Below are 22,997 nucleotides of genomic sequence, written 5' to 3'. Positions count from 1 at the left end.
CATTGTAAAAAAAAAAATATATATATATATATATATATATATATATATATATATATATATATATATACTGTATATATATATATATATATATATATTTTGCAATTCCATCACGGGCCGCACAGTTGAGTATCACTGCCATAAACTAACTACTAACTTAGCCAATTGTATGAAACATGAACAAAAAACAAAAAAATAATCTCTAAGAATGCAAAGAAATGTAACTGGCTCGTTAAAACGTGCATTCCAGGAATATCGTATTTACAGAAATATCGTAAATGGCGCACGCTTGAAAGCGTGGTTGTCAGGGGTCGCCTGTCGGAGATTCCAGGCGGGCAGGCAGCACCCATGCATCGGATTGTCCGCTCGCTCCGCACGAAGCAGGTGGCTGCCTGGTACTCCGCGGATCCCACTTGCGTAGCACGACAACACGCTGAATCCCACTCGATTTGGGGGTGGAACATGCCATGATTGACCAATGCCAAAGCCAGTCGACAGAATTGTCAAATCAAATCATCGACACCGTATGGTCCGCCTCTCAATTTGTTTTCAGTCTCTGACGCTCGCGCTAGTGCATTCCGTTCCGGTTCACCTCGACTTTAAGGCTTTATCTAACGGTATAGATAACATTAAATGGTCCGCCATGTTATGAACGTTACATGTATGGTATCTATGCAGTTACGTGTGTCTACTAACATTATTAAAATATAAAGTAACGCTATTTTCTGATAATTTCCTTAACTATTACTTACCATTACGAATTTCTTATTTGTGTACTTTCGTGTACTTTCCGCTGACTAGATGCCTTGCGGCACATTGCTGCCTCTACCGGTCGGAAGTATTACTGTTCTTATTATCCGATGTTTGTCGTCTATTTTCCTCGAAATGGGGCTATAATTTAGAAAACGGAGCGCGTGAGAGCATGAAAAAGACTTGAAATTGTTTTTAAGACCATAAACTCATTTGGAAAGTGTTTATTTAAAGTCCCTGGAAACCAAAATCCACAAAAACGTTCTAACTATGTTATTTAGGGTCTTATGTTAGTAATTTTGTGCCTCCGAAATTATTATACATTACTTTCAACCCAAAGCCTTAAAATCGCCACTTTTCTACAAGATTCTACAAAGTACTTCCTCATTGAAGACAGCAGTGCGTGAGGTGCTAAAACGCAGGAGCTTATGACGTCATAAGCTCTATATAACCTTTGTACACGCGCGCAATCCACACCCACCTATGGCAAGTCCATTCTTTGCCCCCAGTGACAGCGCTCCCTTGCTGTCCGTCTCCCTCTGTGTGCGTCTGCCAAGCGCTATGCTTGTGAGATTAGCAAGGTGTCGGGTTTCAGCCAGGCCATGTGCTTCTCTCTCTCTCTCTCTCTCTCTCTCTCTCTCTCTCTCTCTCTCTCTCTCTCTCTCTCTCTCTCTCTCTCTCTCTCGCCTAGTGAGAGAGAGCGAGAGACACACAGGCTGGTGGCTCTCTCACACACACACACACACACACACACACACACACACACACACACACACACACACACACACACACACACACACTCGCAAGTGCTGTGTAACTTGATCTCTTTCTCCGTTTCCCTCCCCCCCCTCTCTCTCGCGCTCTCTCTCTCGGAGGAGATAAATGTCCCTGCTGCAGACGGACACGCCCACACATTCCGCGGGAGAAAGTACACTCTAAAAAATAATGAAATCTCATGCGTTTTGCCACACCTGTCAAACCTAAATTTATATACTTTGCAACGTTCATCATCGTTCAAATTTGGCTGGTAGCTTATTAACATAGGGTCCTGTGATGTGATGAACTCAAAATGCTAAATAATAAAGAAATATTTCTGGTTTCCAGGGACTTTAAGACATAGACCGAGAAAGAAGTTGGCTCGTTTCCCATAGAGTTGAATGCATGTTCCTGGGGAGTGCTACACAAACTGCGCCCCCCACTGGCCATTTGAAAGAATGCAATTTCCGCACGGGGGGGGGGGGGGGGGGGGGGGGTTTATGACATCAAAGTGGGACAATCACAGTGGGACAGAGAAACAGACAGACAGAGCCCTAGCTCCCATTTCTATACTGATGATGATGATGATAATGACAGTGAAATGTATGGACTTTAATCTCAGAAATGCTTTGTTGTTGTTTTTCTTGCAAAGTTCTGAGTATTTTTCTCTCATCTATTCACCTACAATGGGCCTAATGCGCTGTCTGAGTACTGACACTGACATGCATTCATCCTTTGTGTGTGTTTCACAGATCAACCTGTATCTGAAGATGGAGAAGAAAACAAACAAGAAAGAGGAGCTGACTCTGGTCAACAATGTCTTAAAACTGGCAACCAAACTACTAAAGGTACTGGACTGTCTGCCAGTGACTGACCGACAGACAGACAGTTGGTCCGTCTGACTGACGGACTGGACTGACTGTCTGTGTCTGACTGACTGACTGATTGACAATCTGCAGGGTGCACTGTCCACCGCTCCTTTAAAAAGATGCAAAGTGTGAAATTAAAGCAGCTACCAGGAGCTTTCATTTTGTGTTGATTGCAGCGGCGCCTGTTCGAACGAAAACTGCATTTCCTGAAACACTGAGGCTCCTCCCACTGTCTGAGCCGCGGCAGGCCAGGCAGGTCTTCTCTGAGTCGACGAGCCTCCCCACGGTTTTATTTACTGCACTAGGCATCTCGCGCGCTCGATTCCTAGGCTCGCCCGCCCTGCAGCTCGCCGAGCTGGCCCTGCAGCTCGCATATGCAGCTCGCCCGCCCTGCAACTCGACCACTGTGCGGGCTCTTATGACATCACTGACGACCACTGCACGTCGTGGCCTCGCCTGCTCGTAATTAGGGCAATCACCTAATTAAAAAATCCAGCCCTGTCAGGTCACCCGCAGAACCCAGGGACGGAAGCCATCGTCTCCGTCTGGTTCCTCCCGATTCTACCTACTTATACTCCCATCACTGATGACATCTGAAAAATGATAATTTTTCTCTCACACATCATCACTGAACTATAGCCTCAGTTTATTGTATTCTAAACAATAACATGTACTTGTTTTGGTGTCCCAGACAATAAAATGTTAAAGGTCCCAATTCGTGCAGCTGTAACCTCTTAAAAACGTGTGTCTCTGGTCCATAAAACATGATTCTGGATTAATTTGTCGAAAATATAGCAACCCCGTTTGTTGTGACGGAGTTCTCACTTCCTCATCTCGTCGCTTCCCAAGAATGGCCTGTTTCTATAATATATTCAGAACTAACAGTTCCCATTGGCCGCTGAGGGAGAGCCCGCCCCAGGCTCCCAGCGGCCAATCAGATTAGCGTCTGTGGACCAGCACGCTAGGTTGCGAGTTATCGTTAACTTAACGGTTACTACGCTAAAGAGGACATCTCAAAATGCCTAGACTTACCGAATGCACCTCTGCAGTTGCTGGATCACGTACAGTTGGCGTCGCTCCAGCTAGAAGTGTTAATTTTGTGGCTATAGACAAAATGGTGCAGGTAGCTTGTGTGAGAGAGACCCGCGCAGTATGCAGGAGGAAGCTAGTGACGTCCCAATTCCCCTCTGGGCAAACGAAGCGTTTGGGGGTGTGGCCTGAAGTAGGGCTGGGCGATATGGCCTCTAAAGAATATCGCGATGTTTTTCGGCTATATCGCGATACACGATATATATCTCGATATTTTTGAAATCTCTCATAAATGCTCAATTTAACCCTTCAGGGTTCATACACATTTTGACCAATGGATTTCCATGACTTTTCCATAAGTTCTTAACCTGTATTTTATGCACATTTGGGGTAAAAAAGAAGAAGAAAGGGCAGATAGTGAGCAAAGATGGATGATTTAATATTCCATAGCTCTGACCTAAGCAAATCTGACATCACTGTGAACACAAACAACACTTCTGAATATGATTGTTTTAGTAAAGTGTATCACTCAATAGTCAATACAAAAAATAATGGCTTTTATAGAACCGAAAGCCTAGCTGCTTAGTCTGCAGATAAAACATAAAAAATGACATTTAGACTCTGTGGCTTTATTGGCATGACGGCAACATATAAGCGGTCTGAATTTTGCATTGGGGCCAGTTCTATAGTGGGGAAAGCCTCACTGTATACGCCATCATATCTGTGTCGTTTCACTTTTGACTGAAAAATGATGCCTCTAGTCTAGATTAAAGAAAATACACGTATGTGATGTTGACTTTTACAGTATGTAGGCTATGTGTGCATTCGTTTTCCTTATAGATCATGACTGCCCTGCAGCTAGCTACGTTAGCTTGCATGTAACGTATTAGCGTTAGTTGCTTTTGGAGACAAACCCTGGACGTTTCATTTTGAGTAATGCATGAGGTTCTCTATGGTTTACGCCAGCTCTGGGAGTATGAAGTGCTTTAAATGCGGGGATTTTGGTCACAACAAGCTTGTGGAGCGCTGCCCTGCAACTAGGTAGCCTAACCAGCTAGCTAACGTTAGCCCCGACCACAACAGCTAACGTTAACGCTAAACAAATCCGCTGCCTCATCCCCACGTTTGGTTTAGCGTAACGCCAGCTCAGACTTTCCCCTAATCTCAGAAACCTTGCGGGACATGTATTGCAAATCGCAATAGTGGTTGTTTTGTTATCATTTGAAACTGTCAACAGCTACACTGGAGGCGGCCATGTTTCGCTAACTGCGCCTGCTTGGGTTGGTTGGTGCGGACGGGTGATTTCGAATCGCACATAGGTTAAGACATAGGTTAGTCTGGGCACCTTCCACCCCGCTTTTTGTCATGGGGCGTAAACCACGGAACCAGAATGAACACCGGAAGGCAGTGCGCCAAAAAACATCTGTGTTGCTGTTAGCTTGATGTCTCTTCCCTCGATTAATTGTCTGATGCAAAGCTTCTGTATTGGCTTAAAAGATGTGAGATTGTGAATCCGCAATGTTTCTAAAAGAACTTCGGTACGTCCATCTTTTGTTTTGTTGTTTGCCGTTCTGATACTTGGGTCAAATTGTCAAGTTAACGTGAAAGTTGACGAGCTAGAAACGCTGCCATCCGGTCTAGGGCGGGCTCTAGGCCGGAACCAGTAGGGTGACAAAATCAATTGTGGGCGGGAGCCAGGCTCTTTCTCGCCGAGAAGAGCCTGGTGACGCGAGGTTAAGACATAGGTTAAGGACGGGTGTGTCTGACGCGGTTTGACGCGTTTGACGTATCCATGTGATTCCCCCTCCCTTTTGAGTGTGACAGAGCTCTCGCTTGAGAGGGAGAGCTGGCAAGAGGAAACGTGAAGCGAGTCATGCCGGCGGCTTAAGTTATAAACAATGCGTGACAATTATACTCGAATGTTCGCGATATAGTCATTTCTACATCTCACGTGGCACAAGCCGCGATACATCGAGTATATTCGATATATCGCCCAGCCCTAGCCTGAAGGAGACTGCAGGGGGAAGCTGGATAGGGACAAATCCAACTGTGGCAGTTCTGAGCTTGTGACCACTCATTACAGGGAGGGCTGACAGCAGTATATATGCAAGTAAAAACAGCTTTTGCACGGAATGGGACCTTTAAGATTCTCTTTGTAAATGTAGAGGCCTCATCGTCGGACATATAAAACACGTGACAAGACAACCAACAATATTGATTAGGTTATTATCATCTTGTATCATTAAAGGTTGTAGTTTTGAAATATTGAGCAACAAGCATTCATTGGATGTGGGGGAAATCCTGAATAGTAGTTTATACCATAGATATATATAAAGGCTAGATAGCTTACCCACGCTGCCGGCCAATGGAGAGCGACGTCGTCGCATGGCGGCCATCTTGCTACAGGGAGCTCAGCTTTAAATATATCTATGGGTTAAAAAAACGCTAACATTTTATTATTATTTTTGGCTCCAAATTACACCAAACTTAAACCGAAGCATCATCATCATGAGATGAATTCACGCACCTAGTTTCATGCAGTTTCATCCATTTTCATAGGAGTTATGAGCATCTGTTGTTGGGTTAGTATGGCAACATCAGATGATCATAACTCCTAGGAAAATGGATGAAACTGCATGAAACTTTGTGCCTGAATCCCTCTCATGGCATAGATGCTTCGGTTTAATTTTGGTGTAATTTGGAGCCCATCAAAAAAATAGTGTTTTTAGTGTTTTTTTTTGGCCGTATCTCGGGAACGGAATATGCTTGTAATAAACCAAACTGTTTGTAAATCCATCAAGATTTCAGCGAGTTATGAGTATTTTTGTCTGTGCAGGTCACTCACCCTCCAACAGCTACCATAGAACGTATCGCCTTAAGCCATCTAGCCTTTATATATATCTATGGTTTATACAGCTAGTATTGGAGGAAGTTCTTCCATTTTTCAAAGGGAAGGAAAGAAAAGCTTTGCAGACGCTGCCACCTTGTGTGTCGTCTTTGTCACTGAAGCCGCTCCAGACACAAGTGACACGGCTAGCAACAGCATTCAAAGCAGAGAGGAGTTGCTGTGCAGTAAACTGCACCAACCGCCGAAAGGATGGATGTAAAATGTACAATATCCCGCTGGGATCTCATCCCTTTGCCAAAAATAGAAGATTATGGCGCCAGGCCAGGCTATAAAAGGGACGATTTGCCGGTGGTCCTAAAGGCGACGAGTCTGCAGCGCTCATATCATGTCTGGTAGGCTAACGTTGTGTTTCTGTTTCTCCCTGCCCATCAACCTAGGTAATGAGTAAGTTAGCATTGTGTGATTCATTTCATACCACTGATAGCTAATGTTTAGCCCCTTTCAGGACTGTGTTTTCACTGACTGTGTTGCTGTGTCCGCTGTGTTACAGTCCTGAGGGGCTAACTATTGTTAGTCATCATAGCATAACTTGGACTAACTGGCCAACTAAAGTTGTTATGCTATGTTAAGTGCTAGCTAATGGCTAGGTAGATTTCTTAGTTCAGGTTGAAAATCAAACTGAAAATCATCTTCAAACAGCAAATGTTACATGTATTATACAGCTTTCTTTAACTCTGAATAAACATTTTGTCCTGCTCATTAATGTTATGGCTAGAAGAGGAAAAGATGTTACGTTGCATTTCAATGTCAAAACGTCTGTTGCTGTTTTTTTTTTTTTTTTACATCACTTGCTTGGCTGTGTGTGTGTGTGTTCAAGATTCAAGATTCAAATTGTCACTCCATGGTACAAGTATCACGTGTGAAATTCTTGTGCTGTGGACTCCGTTTACAACATAGTACAAATTTAACAGGGCATATGAGTGCAAAAACAACAAGAGACGCAACAAGCAATAAGGCAGTATAGTGATAAGACAAGTCAGAGACAGTGGCATATTCACTGCACATAGGTGCACATGTCATGTGCATACTTTAGACGTGCTTAAACATTTTAAATTCAACGTATTTGACATACAGGTGCAAATAGCATATACCTTATTAAACATACAATTAAACATTAGACATACGTAATGGTAGCAGCTACGGTACTGTGTGTGTGTGTGTGTGTGTGTGTGTGTGTGTTGCATGCGTTGCATGCATGTATGTTTGCAGCTGGCTTATGATGTGTTACACATTAAGGGGTCATCCCTATGTTCCCCGTTTTTGTGGGACCGGGGAACATAGAACCCTTTCTATGAAAAAGGGTCCTAGGTTCCCCGCTTTTCCCAAATAGGGTCCTATGTTCCCCGCTATGTTCCCTGGTCCGATGTGTCTCCCGAAATGCCAAAAACAGCCTACCTCATATGATCGCGTGATTTAATCAAAAGACAACACTCTCCGTAACATTTGGAAAGGGCCTGCCGACTAGGTCATTTTTTTTCCCACCATCATTTTTGAGTTCTGTCTCGTTTTCTCCTGCAGCGCAGGGAGAGACAAAAGATCCAGACACCTGAGTCGGGGCGGACATTAAATCATATGTTACCCTGCTGCAAGTAAACATTATTATTCTAAGAAATAGTATTTTTCTCCTCTTACATGTGTTAATGCTTGTAAGCCCCACTGTTGCGGGCATGTAGGCTATGTTAAAGCATACTAGAATTTATAGATATTTATAAATACCGGTAATAATAATAATTCCAACTCAATAATAAAAATAATTTATAAATAATAGAATTTCATGGCATGAAATCTAAAGCTATTGAATATCCAAATTTATAAAACGGCTCTCTCAAATCAAGCAATCTGATTGGTTCACAGCCATTGTATAAATCCCGTAACCCACTCCAATAACCCATGCCCATGGGTTATGAGTTGCCATGGCAACTCTCTTACTAAAAGGCAAGAAAAAACAAATGGCGGAGACAGCTGTGAGATCCTTGGGAATCGATCTTCGCTTATAGCTTTACTAATACTTCGCAGAAAATTATGTTTTGTACAAGAATAGACGCTGGCTAATGTCTTCTTTGCAAAAAAAAGGCTGTTAACCCCGCATTTAACCCCGTAACGTTAGTTGGTGTCGGGCTTTCCAGAAAGCTCTCAGCTTCTCAGCAAGCGCTGAGGATGCAGCGCTGCGCTCGAGCTGCGTGTCGGGCTTTCCAGAAAGCTCTCAGCTTCTCAGCAAGCGCCAGGATTGGCCAATGTCAACTTGTCTCCAGAACGATCCAATCAAATCACCCGCACGTTCTTGCGGTCCCGCCTTACAGTAGTGTTTCAACTGACTCTACCAGAATGCCATGGCAGTCGGACTTATAGTATTACTATTATTATTATATTATCATACTTGGAGCGGCCTCGTGGGATAACAGCTGATCAGGGGGATATATTTGCCACAACACACTGGCTCTCATGCTATATTGCTTAAATATCAAGCATTAGAACACGGCTCTCTCGAATACTCGATTCTGATTGGTCAATCAACAATATTCACCGGTCATTATTTCTCGACAACCGACCGCTGCTCTGCCACACCTGGATTAATCAGTTGATAAGAGCTTTTTGTCAGCAAACACTACTAATTAGGCCAACCAGTTGCAGCTGTGGTGTCTTGTGTGCCAATTACGAATGAAACCACTTTGCCGTTGAAAACGCTATTAAAAAATCTATTTGAATAATTATTTTTGTCAGATTATTGAATGATTTAGTTGTAGGCCGTGTTCTAAGCGGGATAATGTATAGTGAGCCGGTGATTACTGGGAAATAATGACCTTCGTGTGAATCATTAAGCCCTCCGCTGCGCGTCGGGCTCAATCATTCACCTGTCGGTCATTATTTCCCCCGTAATCACCGCCTCAATATACATTATCCCTTACATATATCAGCCTTCAAAAGCTCATTGGGGACACCCTGACATTATGGGGCACACAGCAGGTCAAAACAATGAGTATATCAATGACACAGACATGGTCTATCTGAGCTTTGGTTTTAATCCAAATATTACAAAAGCCCCCACTAATGTGATTCATAAGAAGTCTAAAGTCATGTTATAGCACTTAGTGACAAGCAAGACAACAGTAAAACTGTCAGGTTGTTGTAGGGATGCACGATATATCGGCAATCATATCGGTATCGGCCGATGTTAGTCATTTTTTAACATATCGGTATCGGTCCGATGTTGCAATGTTGTTATCGGTTATCGGTATCAGCCAAATTCTTCACATTGAGATGAAATAATGCAGTAAATCTATGATTTATGGGCTTTTACAAATGTTTTTGAAATAGAGAAATGCATTACCTTTTCAAATTCAGTGTTTACATGTGTTTTTCAGTATGTACAACATTTTATTATCATAGAAATGTGTTTTTATACAGATAATATCGACATCGGTAAATATCGGTTATCGGCCATAACAGCAATGTTAATATCGGTTATCGGCATCGGCCTAAATTTTCATATCGGTGCATCCCTAGGTTGTTGTATTGAGTTTGGCGTACCACATAGGAGAGTGATCCCCGTTATCCAAGAGTTGCAACAACACTGTACCGTCCACCACTCACTCACTCCCTGCCTTCTTGTCCAGTTTGATCTTCTCCCACCTCCAGAGGGATGAGAGGGAAGTCACCTTTCACACTCTGCTGCCCCCAGAGACCACCAAACGCAAGACTGCAGCTGACAAACTGTACGAACTGCTGGGTGAGCGAATCAGAATTAACTATTATCTGCAGTTAAAAAATAAATACCGTAAAACTGCCAATAAGGGCCCGGGCGCTTATTATGCTAAATCAATTTGGACCCGGCGGTAAAAGGAAGACCCGGCGGCAATTAGAGTCAGGCGGTTATTTCCATTTGGGCATAATTGAGCCAGGCGGTTATTATTTTTTGAACATAAATGCCTGCTCAGCAAAAGTGAGATAGTACTTAGTACACACAAGAGGCTAGGTACAGGCAGTTTAAACCAGTGAGATAGTACTTAGTACACACAAGAGGGTAGGTACAGGCAGTTTTGAACATGCCTAGTATTGTACAACGGACTGGAATGAACGAAAACAATTGATAGCCTTCGTCTTCATCGCCATCATCATCCAACTACTGTATCAGTTCATTGCTCTCCTCTTCTCCCTCTGCCAAGCAGCCATACCATAGCCATACCATGTATTTTAAACAAGTAACATTAGCCTACCGCTCACACATTCAGTTGTTTGTGTTTCATTGGAAAGAAGTCATAGCAACGTTATTAGTCTCGCTTGCCACACTCCCAGCAAAGCAGAAGGCACGCTAACATAGCTAGCTACCAAGCTAACGCCAAACAAAACAGCACTGCAGCACTAGCGTTAGACAAAACAAGGAGACTTACCAAATAGTAGGTAGACGCCAAGTTTCCAATACATGTCCAGTATAATGGGTATAACCCATACTGCATTTATGAAATGCACTTTTACAAGGCACAACTGAGCTACGTTAGCGTAAGTTGCCCACTGCTCCTGGTTAGACAGCGTCTCAGCACGTTGCCTACAGGAATCCGTAGCATTAAACAATGCGGTATGCATACTTGAAACATGTCGGTTACAGCATGTATAAATAAAATATAAAACTGTCTGACAGGATGAAACTTCCGCCTGACTTCCTCCAAAACAACGTCATTACCGTTTCTTGCTCTCTCGTGCTTCGGGTGTGTTCGGTAGCTCGCGGCTTGGTTCGTGACGACAAAAACAACAATAACAACGGTAAGCAAAAAAATATTCCATTTCCGGCCCCGGCGGCAAAATGAGTCAGGCGCTTATTATGCTAAATAAATTTGGACCCGGCGGTAAAGGGAAGACCCGGCGGCAATTAGAGTACAGGCGCTTATTGGAAGAATTACGGTAACTGAGTGCTGTTTAAAGAAATTGGTAAATTAGAAAAACGTCGTCATATACCCAAATTCTCTTACTTGACACAGCTATCACAGTACTTGTAATTAAGTTAAAATTGTCATAATAAACAACAAAGAAATACCGGTAGTTGAAATGAATGTTTTCCGGAGTTAGGTACTACAGTACAACCAAAATTACAAGACAATCACTGGCACAGTGGTTTGAAAGAAGTATTCACCTCATTTGATTTTCTTGATTTTGTGGTTTATAGTAGTTTACAGTCTAGAGTCTGAGAGGGACAAAATGGGGTTTCAAAGAAAAATAATAAATTGTAATTTTTCCATTCATGAAATCACAGAGGGTGCACTCTTTAGTAGGGGTTTTAGTCACATTTCTTCATTGACTTGCATAGTGAAACTGTATTAATCTCTGATGCCCCCCCCCCTCCCCTCCCCCTCAGAGCGGGTGAAGGCAAGACAACTGATGGTACAGCAGGCTGAACCCACACTGCCATCATCATCAAGACTGCCTGAGGACCCCCCCCCCCCCCCCATCCCGTTACAATGACTCACCTTAGGGCTTAGGCCGGGTCATTAACGTTCACAATTTATTTCCGTATTGTTGATTGAGATTGTTTTAAACATTTTAATTTGTTCATGTTATACGGTTTTTATGCCTCCGCCGGCGATAGCCAGGCCGGAGGCATTATGGATCCGGGTTGTCCGTCCGTACGGCCGTCCGTACGGCCGTCCGTCCGTACGAGGTTCGTTAACGCGATATCTGAGGAACGCCTGGATGGAATTTCATCAAATTTGCCTCAAACATCGACTTAGACTCAAGGATGATCTGATTAGATTTTGGTGGTCAAAGGTCAAAGGTCAAGGTCACTGTGACCTCTCGAACGCCATTTTCAAGCTTGTTAACGCGATATCTCAGGAATGCCTTGACGGAATTTAATCAAACTTGTCTCAAACATCGACTTGGACTCAAGGATGAACTGATTAGATTTTGGTGGTCAAAGGTCAAAGGTCAAGGTCACTGTGACCTCTCGAACGCCATTTTCAAGCTTGTTAACGCGATATCTCAGGACTGCCTTGACGGAATTTAATCTAACTTGTCTCAAACATCGACTTGGACTCAAGGATGAACTGATTAGATTTTGGTGGTCAAAGGTCAAAGGTCAAGGTCACTGTGACCTCTCAAACGGCATTTTCCAGCTTGTTAACGCGATATCTCAGGAATGCCTTGACGGAATTTAATCAAACTTGTCTCAAACATCGACTTGGACTCAAGGATGAACTGATTAGATTTTGGTGGTCAAAGGTCAAAGGTCAAGGTGAGCTCTCGAACGCCATTTTCAAGCTTGTTAACGCGATATCTCAGGAATGCCTTGACGGAATTTAATCAAACTTGTCTCAAACATCGACTTGGACTCAAGGATGAACTGATTACATTTTGGTGGTCAAAGTTCAAGTTCACTGTGACCTCTCACACACCCAATTTCCAAGCTCTGTAACGCAACATCACAGGAGCGCCTTGACGGAATCTCTTCCATTTTGCCTCAAATGGCGATTTGGACTCCAGAATGAACTAATGCGGCGGCATAAGTCCGCGTTGCGGTCGTTCTAGTTATTTATGTTGTATTGTTCTGACATTAATGTTTTATTTTAAAATGTTATTTACTGAGCATGAAGATATGTCTCATATATATATAAAAATGATAAGCAACAAAAACTTAGTTTAAAATTAAAGTTACTGTAATTAAATTAAATTAAATTAAAGTTTAAAAATGTTATTTACTGAGCATGAAGATATGTCTCATATATATATATATATATATATATATATAAATGATAAGCAACAAAAACTTAAACAGTTTTAAAGCATTTCCAAAGGGAAACAAACAAATTATCTTGTATTTTAAAGCATACATTCGTTTCCAGCAGAGACAAACAATAAAAGAAAGCACTTTGGTCTTCTTCAAAAACACTAAAGATGATTATGCTAGCATTGTCGTTACAATGACTCACCTTAGGGCTTAGGCCGGGTCATTAATGTTAATGTTCACAATTTATGTAGTATTGTTGATTTAGATTTTGTTTTACCATGTTATACGGTTTTTATTTATGTTGTATTGTTGTTGTATTGTTTCATTGTATTTCTATAGTCATTGTTATTTTGTCGTCGGGCTGGTCGACGCTTGGGGACTTGGACCACAGAGGGGGGGGCAGATTGGGGGGGTCTTGGACGGGCGGGGGTGGGGCGCGTCGACTCTTGGGGGACTGCAACCACAGTCATTAACATTGTTGAGATTGTTTTAAACATTTTAATTAACATTCATTAACATTGTTGAGATTGTTTTAAACATTTTAATTTGTTTTACCATGTTATACAGTTTTTATTTATGTTGTATTGTTCTGTACATTTTAAAATGTAACACTTTATACAGTTTTAATATTTTGCTTTTATTAATTAAATGTGATTTTTCTAGCTTAAGGATTAAGGACTCTAAACGTGTCTAATAGATTGAAGTCTGAAATAATTTTAGATAAAGAAGCTGTTGCTGATGTTTGGGACTTGGGAGTGAGACCTTTGTTCGTGTGTATTTGAACAATCAAGTTTAGGATTTAAGACTGTATTCATGTCACCTCCCATGATCAGAGCATAATCGTGAATATCCGTCAATAACCTAGATAAATAATTGAAAAATTCTTGATCATATTGATTAGGGGCATAAACTGACAGAAATGCAAGCTTACGTCCTGCGATTATGGTTTTAATCAATGAAATACGCCCGTCATCACTGCCAAAGTTCTCTAGGATATTTATTGATAGGGAGCGTTTTAAAACTACAAGAGAGCCACGTGATTTGGACATAAAAGAAGCTCACGCTGCTACATGGTAGAATCTGTTAGCAAAGCGATTTATATCAGCTGCCGTAAGGTGGGACTCCTGAATAAAGGCAATATCAATATTCTTCCTACGAAGAAGATCTAGGCATGCTGTGCGCTTAGTAGGGCTGTTTAAACCTCTAGTATTCCAACTAGCTAACTGGAGAGATGTCATAATAATGATACAATGGTATGAAAAGAAAAACAGAAAAGAATGATTGATGACTGTACATGATTAGTTGAAGGTATGTAGAGAAACCAACGTTGAAACCTCAGAGGCCACAGTACCCGATTTTGCCACCCCATGGCAGATAAACGACAAAATAAAAATAAAGAAAACTATTCCCCATTCCCAAATAATCTAACAAACCTGACACTGAGAGAAGGAGGCTATAAGCGCTATCGTGCCTCGCCATTCCATTAAAGAAAAACGTTGATTGATCAAAACTACCTTACACTATCTAAGTTATAAGGAAAGAAAAAAGAGAGAGGGAGAGAGAGAAAGACAAAATGAAATAGGGGCATAATTCCCACTGTTATCTCACAATATGGATAGAGTTTAGCAGGTAGTGATGATAAAACATGAGTGAGAATTAGTGCCCCCCCCCCCCCCCCCCCCCCCATTTTTTTTTTTTTTTTTTAATAATAGCCTACATATATATAAACACCTCTTTCTTATATGAAAGATAAATAGCATTCAAAACATAAGATAACTTCTGGGACATAGCAAAATCAAGGTGTTGTGCAATATAGTTACCCAGAGTAATTCCAGCTTGTCTAAAGGAAACGAAAGGAAAAGGCCCACTAGTCAGTGTAATTACTAACTGTGGACCATGTTAACTGAATGTGTGTCTAGTGGACCTGGGCCATCTAGTCAGGTTCTGGGTTGCTGAAATGAAGAATGGTGATGGGCGTTGGGTCCATTCACTTGTCCACCGACGATTGTTGAGCTCGTAGGAAGTCCTCAGCCTCGGTCTGGGAGTCGAAGACGTGTTGTTGGGAGCCAAGGATGAGTTTCAGCCTGGCTGGGTAGAGGAGGAAGGTTAGGAACCCCTGCTTCTTTGCTGTCTCGATGGTAGGAGTGAAGGCCCGGGCGCCGATTGATGGTGAAGGGGCTGTAGTCAGCAGTAAAGCGGATGCTTTTGCCGTCCAGGGTTAGTGGGGACCCTCTTGCTGCTTTAAGGATTTTATCACGGTCCAAGAACCGCAGACATTTGCAGATAAGCGTACGAGAGCCGTTGTGATTAGCATTCCTGGGAAGCTGGATCCGATGTGCTCTCATAATTTCAATCGGCTGCTCGCCGAGGGTTGGGAACCATTTAGGGAGATTTATAGTTAAGTACTGTACTGCATTAGTACCTTCGGCTCCCTCGGGAACCCCCAAAATGCGCATGTTGTCCCGCCGGCTGCGGTCCTCTAGGTCGGCTAGCTTAGCTTCTAGCTTTAGCAAGTCAGTTGCATGTAGCGTTGAGCTTTTCTCAGCTAACGTCATCCTCTTGTCCAGCTCTTTTTTATTTACAATTACATCACTGGATACAGACGTTAACAGATGAACAAATTAAGAATCACTGACTTTGTCAATCCGCTACTCTGCTAAAGCAGAGAGGAGGCAACTGCAGAACAGAAAGTATCTGCAGGCGCAGATGAGATCCTGACGGTTTGTTTGTGAGGTTAAAGCTCTGAAACTGAAAAGCAGTTTGTCTGAAAGCTGTTTCTGTCTTTCTTCCTTGTCTAACTCTGCAGCTGTGGAAGATCAAATCGTGACAGTGAAGAGAGAAACGCCACTGCCAGTGTCAAATGAGCAGGAATTTCTTACTTCCGGTCAGGACTTTTCAGAATAAAAGCGATCATTCAAACTCGATAAAATACACAAATTGAGTTAGTTATATCACAGAAATTGAATAAAAATACACATACAACTACTTCTATATTGTAATGATCCCACAAAGCAGTCGAACAGTCAGGTTCTTGTCACCGCACTTTATTGTGGATCGCTACAACCGGGGACCACTGTCAGCCGTGGTCCACGCCAAAACAACACCCCACAACACGCAACCAAACCCAGCTAGCTTCTCCTAGCTCCGCAGCTCCCAACTACACACACATCTAGTCGGCTTCCTCGTATTCTCAGACTCGCTCCTCACCCGAGACTGGAAGTCTCCTACACACTGGCTGGTCCGCTGCCTTCACGTAACGTCGTAATCGCCACCAACATGTCAAACCCCAGACTAACGTGACAACTAGACAAACCCATGTTTACTGACAAACCCACATCGCAACAATATTATTCAGATTCAGATTCAGATTTATTTCGCCCCCCACACACACAAACAATTGACATGTTCAATCAACATCAAGATACAAATGTGTGGAGTGCCAGGTCTCCAAAGAAGCTACTTAAAGCTTATAGCAGGAGCCTGAGCAGGAAGACTTAACACAACTTAAATACAAGTTACTGCATACAGTATAACACAACAACAGTTACACAACAGGACAATAAACAGACAAACAAAACAAACAAAACAATCCCAGATCAATGGATAAGTATAAGTATACTTATAATACATATTATTACTATATATTATATTATATATCATATACATTATATATTATATATACTATTTATTATAATATACTATATTATTATACATACAGATTAAGCAGTTGTTCTTTCATTTTTTTCTTGAAAACAGAGATGGATGGAGCTGTTTTCAGGCTCTCATCAAGCCCATTCCAGATCCGCGGCCCTCTATTGGTTATACTTAAACTGGTGCATTTCAGTCGTCTTTTCTTACCATAAATAAGATGTGTATTTCTGGTATTAAAAGAATGAGCGGGGCGGTTGACTGGGATGAGCTTGGAGAGTCTTGGATTTAAGTTATGGACAACTTGATACATCAAGATTGCGTTTTGGTGAATATTAAACTCAGCAAGCCTCAGAAGATTATAGCTATGGAAGAGGGAACATGTGGGTGCGTTGAAATCCGACCAGGATACGGCTCGTATTATTTTCTTTTGTAAGCTTTCTAATTTCTTCAGATAGCTGGGGAAGGTGTTACACCATATGATGTTACAGTAATTAATGTGTGGCTCAAACAGGGTTTTGTACAGGATCAGGAGAGCAGATAAAGGAAGAAAATGACGGAGTTTGAAAAATAGACCAACATATTTAGACAGTTTTGTTAACAGATGATCAATATGACATTTGAAGTTGATTGACTCGTCTATGAGGACCCCCAAGAATTTTGTTGACCCTACTCTTGTCAACTCCCTTCCATCTATATTGAGGTGGATATGATCCACTGATTTTTTGTTAGAGTGGAATATTATGAAGTTGGTTTTGCTGATATTCAGCGACAATTTATTACATTTGAACCAAGTATCCACCTGTTTGAGTTCAACATTGAGTAGATCTTGAAGCTCATGAGAATCGTTGTGGGACAGAAATAAGTTTGTGTCATCAGCAAATATCACTTTGTGCAATAATTTAGAGGAGTTGACAAAATCATTGATGTAAAGAATAAAGAGCAAAGGCCCCAAAAGTGAACCTTGGGGGACCCCATATTTAACATTCATTTTTTGAGAGTGAAAATCATGTATGTCAACATACTGGTATCTACAATGCAGATAATCACGAAACCATTCAAGAGCCAGTCCTCTAATCCCATAATGGTGCAACTTCCCCAACAAAATGTCAAAATCAATGGTGTCGAAAGCCTTTGAGAGGTCCAGAAATACACCCCACAGTTCCCCCGATCAACAGCATTATTATATTAAGCTTGCTCCAATCAGTCAGAACACCATGAAAACGCTCCGATTTCAAATAAAGATTAAAAATCTAAAGTCAATTGTTCCAGGTCAAACTCACTTGATCCATGTAGAGGCATAGTCCATCTATCATAGGGAAGTAATCTTGAGGCTGGATGGGTGTCAATTTTTGTGTTTTGGACACTGACTAGCAAAAGTTGAAAAACTGGTCCATTGGAGGGAATGGAGATGTCGCAACTCCTCTATTATATGGCTCTGACGTTAGCTAGTGAGCGGCTAACTATTGTAATGCAGGAAATGCAAAGGCATAATGAAAAAAGATGAGACCGTTGAGAACATCAACATTTTCCTCAGACATAATAAAATGACTATGAAAAACTCTATACGGCTAAAATTACAGTAGGCTATATTAACTTTTCCATCCACGTCCATAGCCTCTGCTATTTTCTGAAAATGCCACAAGACACGTCACAAGTCGTGAACTCGAAGCTTTCAGAAAATGTCCACTTACCATGTCATGAAGACCACACGACAGGGGCGTTCTATTGGACTCATGTCATAAACACGACCCCATTTGAAGGGCCCAATAGATTCCCAACATGAGGGTCGCAGGTTCGAGCCCCTGCGGTAACTCTGGCTTGCTCGGGTGTCCATACAGGCACAATTGGCCGTGTCTGCAGGTGGGAAGCCGGATTATGGGTACGTGTCTTGGTCGCTGCACTAGTGCCTCCTCTGGTCGTTTGCGATGCCTGTTCGGGTTGGAGGGGAACTGGGGGGAACAGCGTGATCCTCCCATGCGCTACGTCCTGCCGGTGAAACTCCTCGCTGTCAGGTGAAAAGAAGCGGGTGGCGACTGCACATGTATTGGAGGAAGCATGTCCTAGTCTACAACTCACCTTTGCTCTCACATCTTTTTTCCCAGGTGGCCATGGAGATGCTGCTCACAGGCGCCCCCATCTCGGTCCGCAGTGCTTTGCTGCATGGTCTGATCAGCAAGGTGGTGCCAGAGGAGCGGCTGGAGGAGGAGACACTAGCCATCGCCCAGCGCGTGTGCCAGGCCAGCCGGCCGGTCGTGGCCCTCGGCAAGGCCACATTCCACCGGTGAGGAGGACCCTCATCAGCCTGTGTCTTTCTATAGTGATTTTGCAATGTGCATAATGATGATGTCAGTGGTTCTTAAAGTAGGATCAGCTTCAGGTTGACATGCTCTCTCCTCCGTGTGGTTTTTCCGCCCCACAAGACAAATGGCGCAGGGTCGAGACGCAGCCTACGCCACTGCCTCCTCTGCGAGACGGCCAGGAGGGCATCCGGGCCTTCATCGAGAAGCCTGTGTGGAGCCACAAGGCGGAGAAGGCACACGACTGACGATGGATACATATGGATGGATGGAGAGGCCTTTACCACATCTGATTACCGTACTACTCTAGTGATTTTCCTGATTGTTGCACTTTGAATCTGATGTCGGATCATGGTTGTAGAATATTCAAAGGCATTCCAGATGAAATGTTCAGGCTACTGATAAGACCTATAAAGTGTTTGTTGTGTTGCTTGTTGTTTTTAGCCTGGTAAACCAGCCGGTCACGTGACCTCACATTTCATTTGGTTCTTTGTTCCCGTCTGGCCTGAAGCCTTCACCCAGTGTTTTGCAGTGGAGCGGAGGTTGGGCGGGTGGACTTGTCTTGACAGACAACTCCTTCAGCCAATCAGCGTTGGATGCAGTCAAACCCAAATCCACTCAGGAGAACGGCAAAAACACATTTTCCACCGAGGAACTCCGCTGTTGCGTACTCCTGTACTTGTTTAATTGTTATTGAGTCTATTTCTGCAATAACTGCACTTTATAGCTGTTTAAACTAGACAAACAACGACATTACTCCTCGAGACGGACAGGCAAGGAGGCCCAACTTGCGCTGTCAATCACAGGGCACTGAGCGCAGTCGCTGATTGGTTCTTCCGCTTTGCAGTTTCTGCTTAAAGCCCTCCCAGGGCTTGAGGCCAGACGGTCCTGCAGAACGAAATTAAATGTGAGTTCACGTGACCGGCTGGTTTACCAGGCTATGTTCTTTTAGCATTTGGCGATGATATTGTACGTAGAAGTGAAACTCACCAGATCACAAGCAAGGCAGAAGCTTTGAACTTGTTAGCTGGCTTCCCTCAGGATGGCCTCCCTGTTGCTGTGATTTTTTTTTTCTAATTTCCCCCCATTTTCTCTCCAATTGTACTTGGCCAATTCCCCCTGCTGCCCCGGTCGCCTTCCCACTCCCTCTGCCAATCTGGGGAAAGCCGTAGACACACCCATGCTTCATCCGATACATGTGCAGTTGCCAGCCGCTTCTCTTCACCTGACAGCGGGGAGCTTCACCCGCAGGACGTAGCACGTGGGAGAATCACGCTATTCCCCTGAACAGGCGGCCCAACCCAGCCGGGGGAGGCGCTAGTGCAGTGACCAGGACACATACCCTCATTCCGGCTTCCCACACGTGGACACATCCAATCGTGCCTGTGTGAACGCCCGACCAAGCCGGAGGTAACACGGGGGCGCGAACCTGCGACCCTCATGTTGGCTGTTGCTGTGTGATTAAGGCAAGTGAGCCGGACCAGTGTGTGCCTTAGGATGGAGGAAGAGAGCACCAGAGATGTTCTGTAACAATAGCTTGGATTAGAGTTAAAGTGTGCAGGTCTCACAATTTAATCTGGGCCTTTTCGTTGCCACAAACTACAATACAGTGCCACAAAGCACTTGTGCTATTCTTTATAGTTCATTGTGGTACTTTTTGTTGATTATTAGTGAGTCATATTGTACAAATATCAACTGTTATACAGGGGATAAATGTAATGCAATTGTACATGGTGAACTGGAGCTGTGAAAGAATGACCCTAATTTCTGGTGATGGGAATAAAAGTGTGAAATGCTTCAGTGCAACATATGACCAGGGAGGGGTGTGTTCAATCTGAAAACGGTGTGCACCATTTTGCTACAGTTTCCGGGTGGAACATCATGTTCCCTTGCATGTTTCAGTAAAGACTATAGGGAAAGAGGAGTTTGGGTTTATACTGAGAAACTGACCTATATGCAGTATACTGTATGGTACAGAGACCGAGTGAACCCTTTAGGGGAAAACATGATATTGCTCTCCTTATTGCGTGAAGGTCGGTGCCTCCGTGTCATTTCCGTCTGCTCACAAACTAAATCAAAATGTCTAAAAGCTGCTGTGTGGTGGGATGCACTACCAACAAGCTAACCCTGAACTAAGCTTTTATAAGCGGTTGAACAGTAAAACCAAACTTAAGAAAAGTGTCGCCTCAACAGATTCTCAATGCAGTCTCAGATTCGCGGAGGCAAAATCCACTGACACCTCCATTTACATCAGCCTTTCCCCCCCATACATGTAGCAATCACACACGCAAAACAGTACTTGCTGTTTTTTGTGTGATTGCCACATACTGTACATGGAAAACCGCTACAGCTACCTCTCCCCCCAGTTGCCTGTGGCTTCAAACGTGTTGTGTCTTTACAAGGTCCTTTTGGAAAAGGAGATGGGAAAGCAGTGATTCGCCTATTTCACTTCCCAGCCAATTCATCCATTTTGTGTCTAAAAGGCAGGGAGCATTGACTGGAGAGTAACACAGGTGCAAGCAAAACAAGGGTTTCCAACTTTAACTCCATTTAGGTGTACCAGTGTTACTTCCTGCCTTTTACACAAGACACAAAATGGGTGAGTTGGGTGGGAAGTGAAATAGGCTAATTAAGGTGGAAGGATGAGGCAGAAAATGAGGAAGACCGGAAAGGAAGGGGGCATCACAAAATACAAAACTCAGTCATAACAAAGAACTATAATGAAACTAAATCAAAACAAGACAGATTGGATCACACTGGATTAAATGAGACGTGGACAGTGAGAAGTGTGGGGAGAAGTCATTCAGGACACTAATGGCTCAGTTGACTCCAGGAGATGGCACTATAATGCAATAATGTGGATGCCGACTCCCAGGTCCCATTCTGTGCAAAAGCTGTTTTTACTTGTAAATGCATATATACTGCTGTCATCCCTCCCTGTAATGAGTGGTCACAACCTCAGAACTGCCACAGTTGGATTTGTCCCTATCCAGCTTCCCCCTGCAGTCTCCTTCAAGCCACACCCCCAAACGCTCTGTTTCCCCAGAGGGGGTATCGGGACGTCACGATGGTCCTCAAGCATACTGCGCTCTCTCACACAAGCTATCTGCACCATTTTGTCTATAGCCACAAAATTAACACTTCTAGCTGGAGCGACGCCAACTGTACGTGATCCAGCAACTGCGGAGGTGCATTCGGTAAGTCTAGGCATTTTGAGATGTCCTCTTTAGCGTAGCAACGTTAAGTTAGCGATAGCGTTAGTTGTGGACACAACAGCGCCTGCTGGTCCACAGACGCTAATCTGATTGGCCGCTGGGAGCCTGGGGCGGGCTCTCCCTCAGCGGCCAATGGGAACTGTTAGTTCTGAATATATTATAGAAACACCATTCTTGGGACGCAAGGAGATGAGGAAGGGACAACTCCGTCACAACAAACGGGGTTGCTATATTTTCGACAAATTAATCCAGAATCATGTTTTATGGACCAGAGACACACGTTTTTAAGAGGTTACAGCTGCACGAATTGGGACCTTTAAACACCAGAGAAGAAGATTGACCTCGCTGTTACCATTACAGGCAGGGCCGTTACAGGCTCTCGCTCATTGGATGCGTTTCGGTATGAGGCGTCATGATTGGTTAATGTTAGGGTGAATAGGCAAGCCAATCAGAGGCAGAGTAGGGCGGGTCATCCCGGAAATATCAGAACGAATAATATCGCGCGCGCTTAGTCAAATTACCAACACGAATTGGTGAGCTCTTTATACTATGATTTGTTCAACCGTCTCAGTGAGTGCGTTTTCCGACTTTTCAAGCAATGCAGCCTTTAGACATAATTACCCACATTAATAACTACGTTTATTGACATCTGACAGAGAGCTAACTAACGGCTAACATTTAGCTAGCTAACTAGCCTAGCTGGGTAGCTAATTTTCAACAGATTGCCGGATATCAATAGATCTTGTTAACCAGGGTAGCGTTACTTGGTGAATTATAATGTAACATTCTAATTCATAGTGAGGAGAAGCC

General features: G+C 43.3%; 1 protein-coding gene across 1 annotated transcript in view; it reads left to right on the top strand.

The window, feature by feature from the left end:
- The window catches only part of gpr158a (G protein-coupled receptor 158a), a gene marked incomplete at both ends in the record, with an annotated part of 152,102 nt that extends 132,882 nt beyond the window's left edge, over positions 1-19,220 (top strand). Inside the window, 5 exons of the mRNA XM_083631880.1 lie at positions 2,256-2,351; positions 9,946-10,036; positions 11,657-11,682; positions 18,778-18,956; positions 19,109-19,220. Of these exons, the coding sequence (XP_083488006.1) occupies positions 2,256-2,351; positions 9,946-10,036; positions 11,657-11,682; positions 18,778-18,956; positions 19,109-19,220 (504 nt within the window). The remainder of the gene's footprint in view (positions 1-2,255; positions 2,352-9,945; positions 10,037-11,656; positions 11,683-18,777; positions 18,957-19,108) is intronic.
- Positions 19,221-22,997: the final 3,777 nt, after the last annotated feature.

The sequence above is a fragment of the Poromitra crassiceps genome (assembly GCF_964638095.1).
Source record: "Poromitra crassiceps genome assembly, chromosome: 2".
Classification (NCBI taxonomy): domain Eukaryota; kingdom Metazoa; phylum Chordata; class Actinopteri; order Beryciformes; family Melamphaidae; genus Poromitra; species Poromitra crassiceps.
This window is presented reverse-complemented; position numbering and strand designations above follow the sequence as displayed.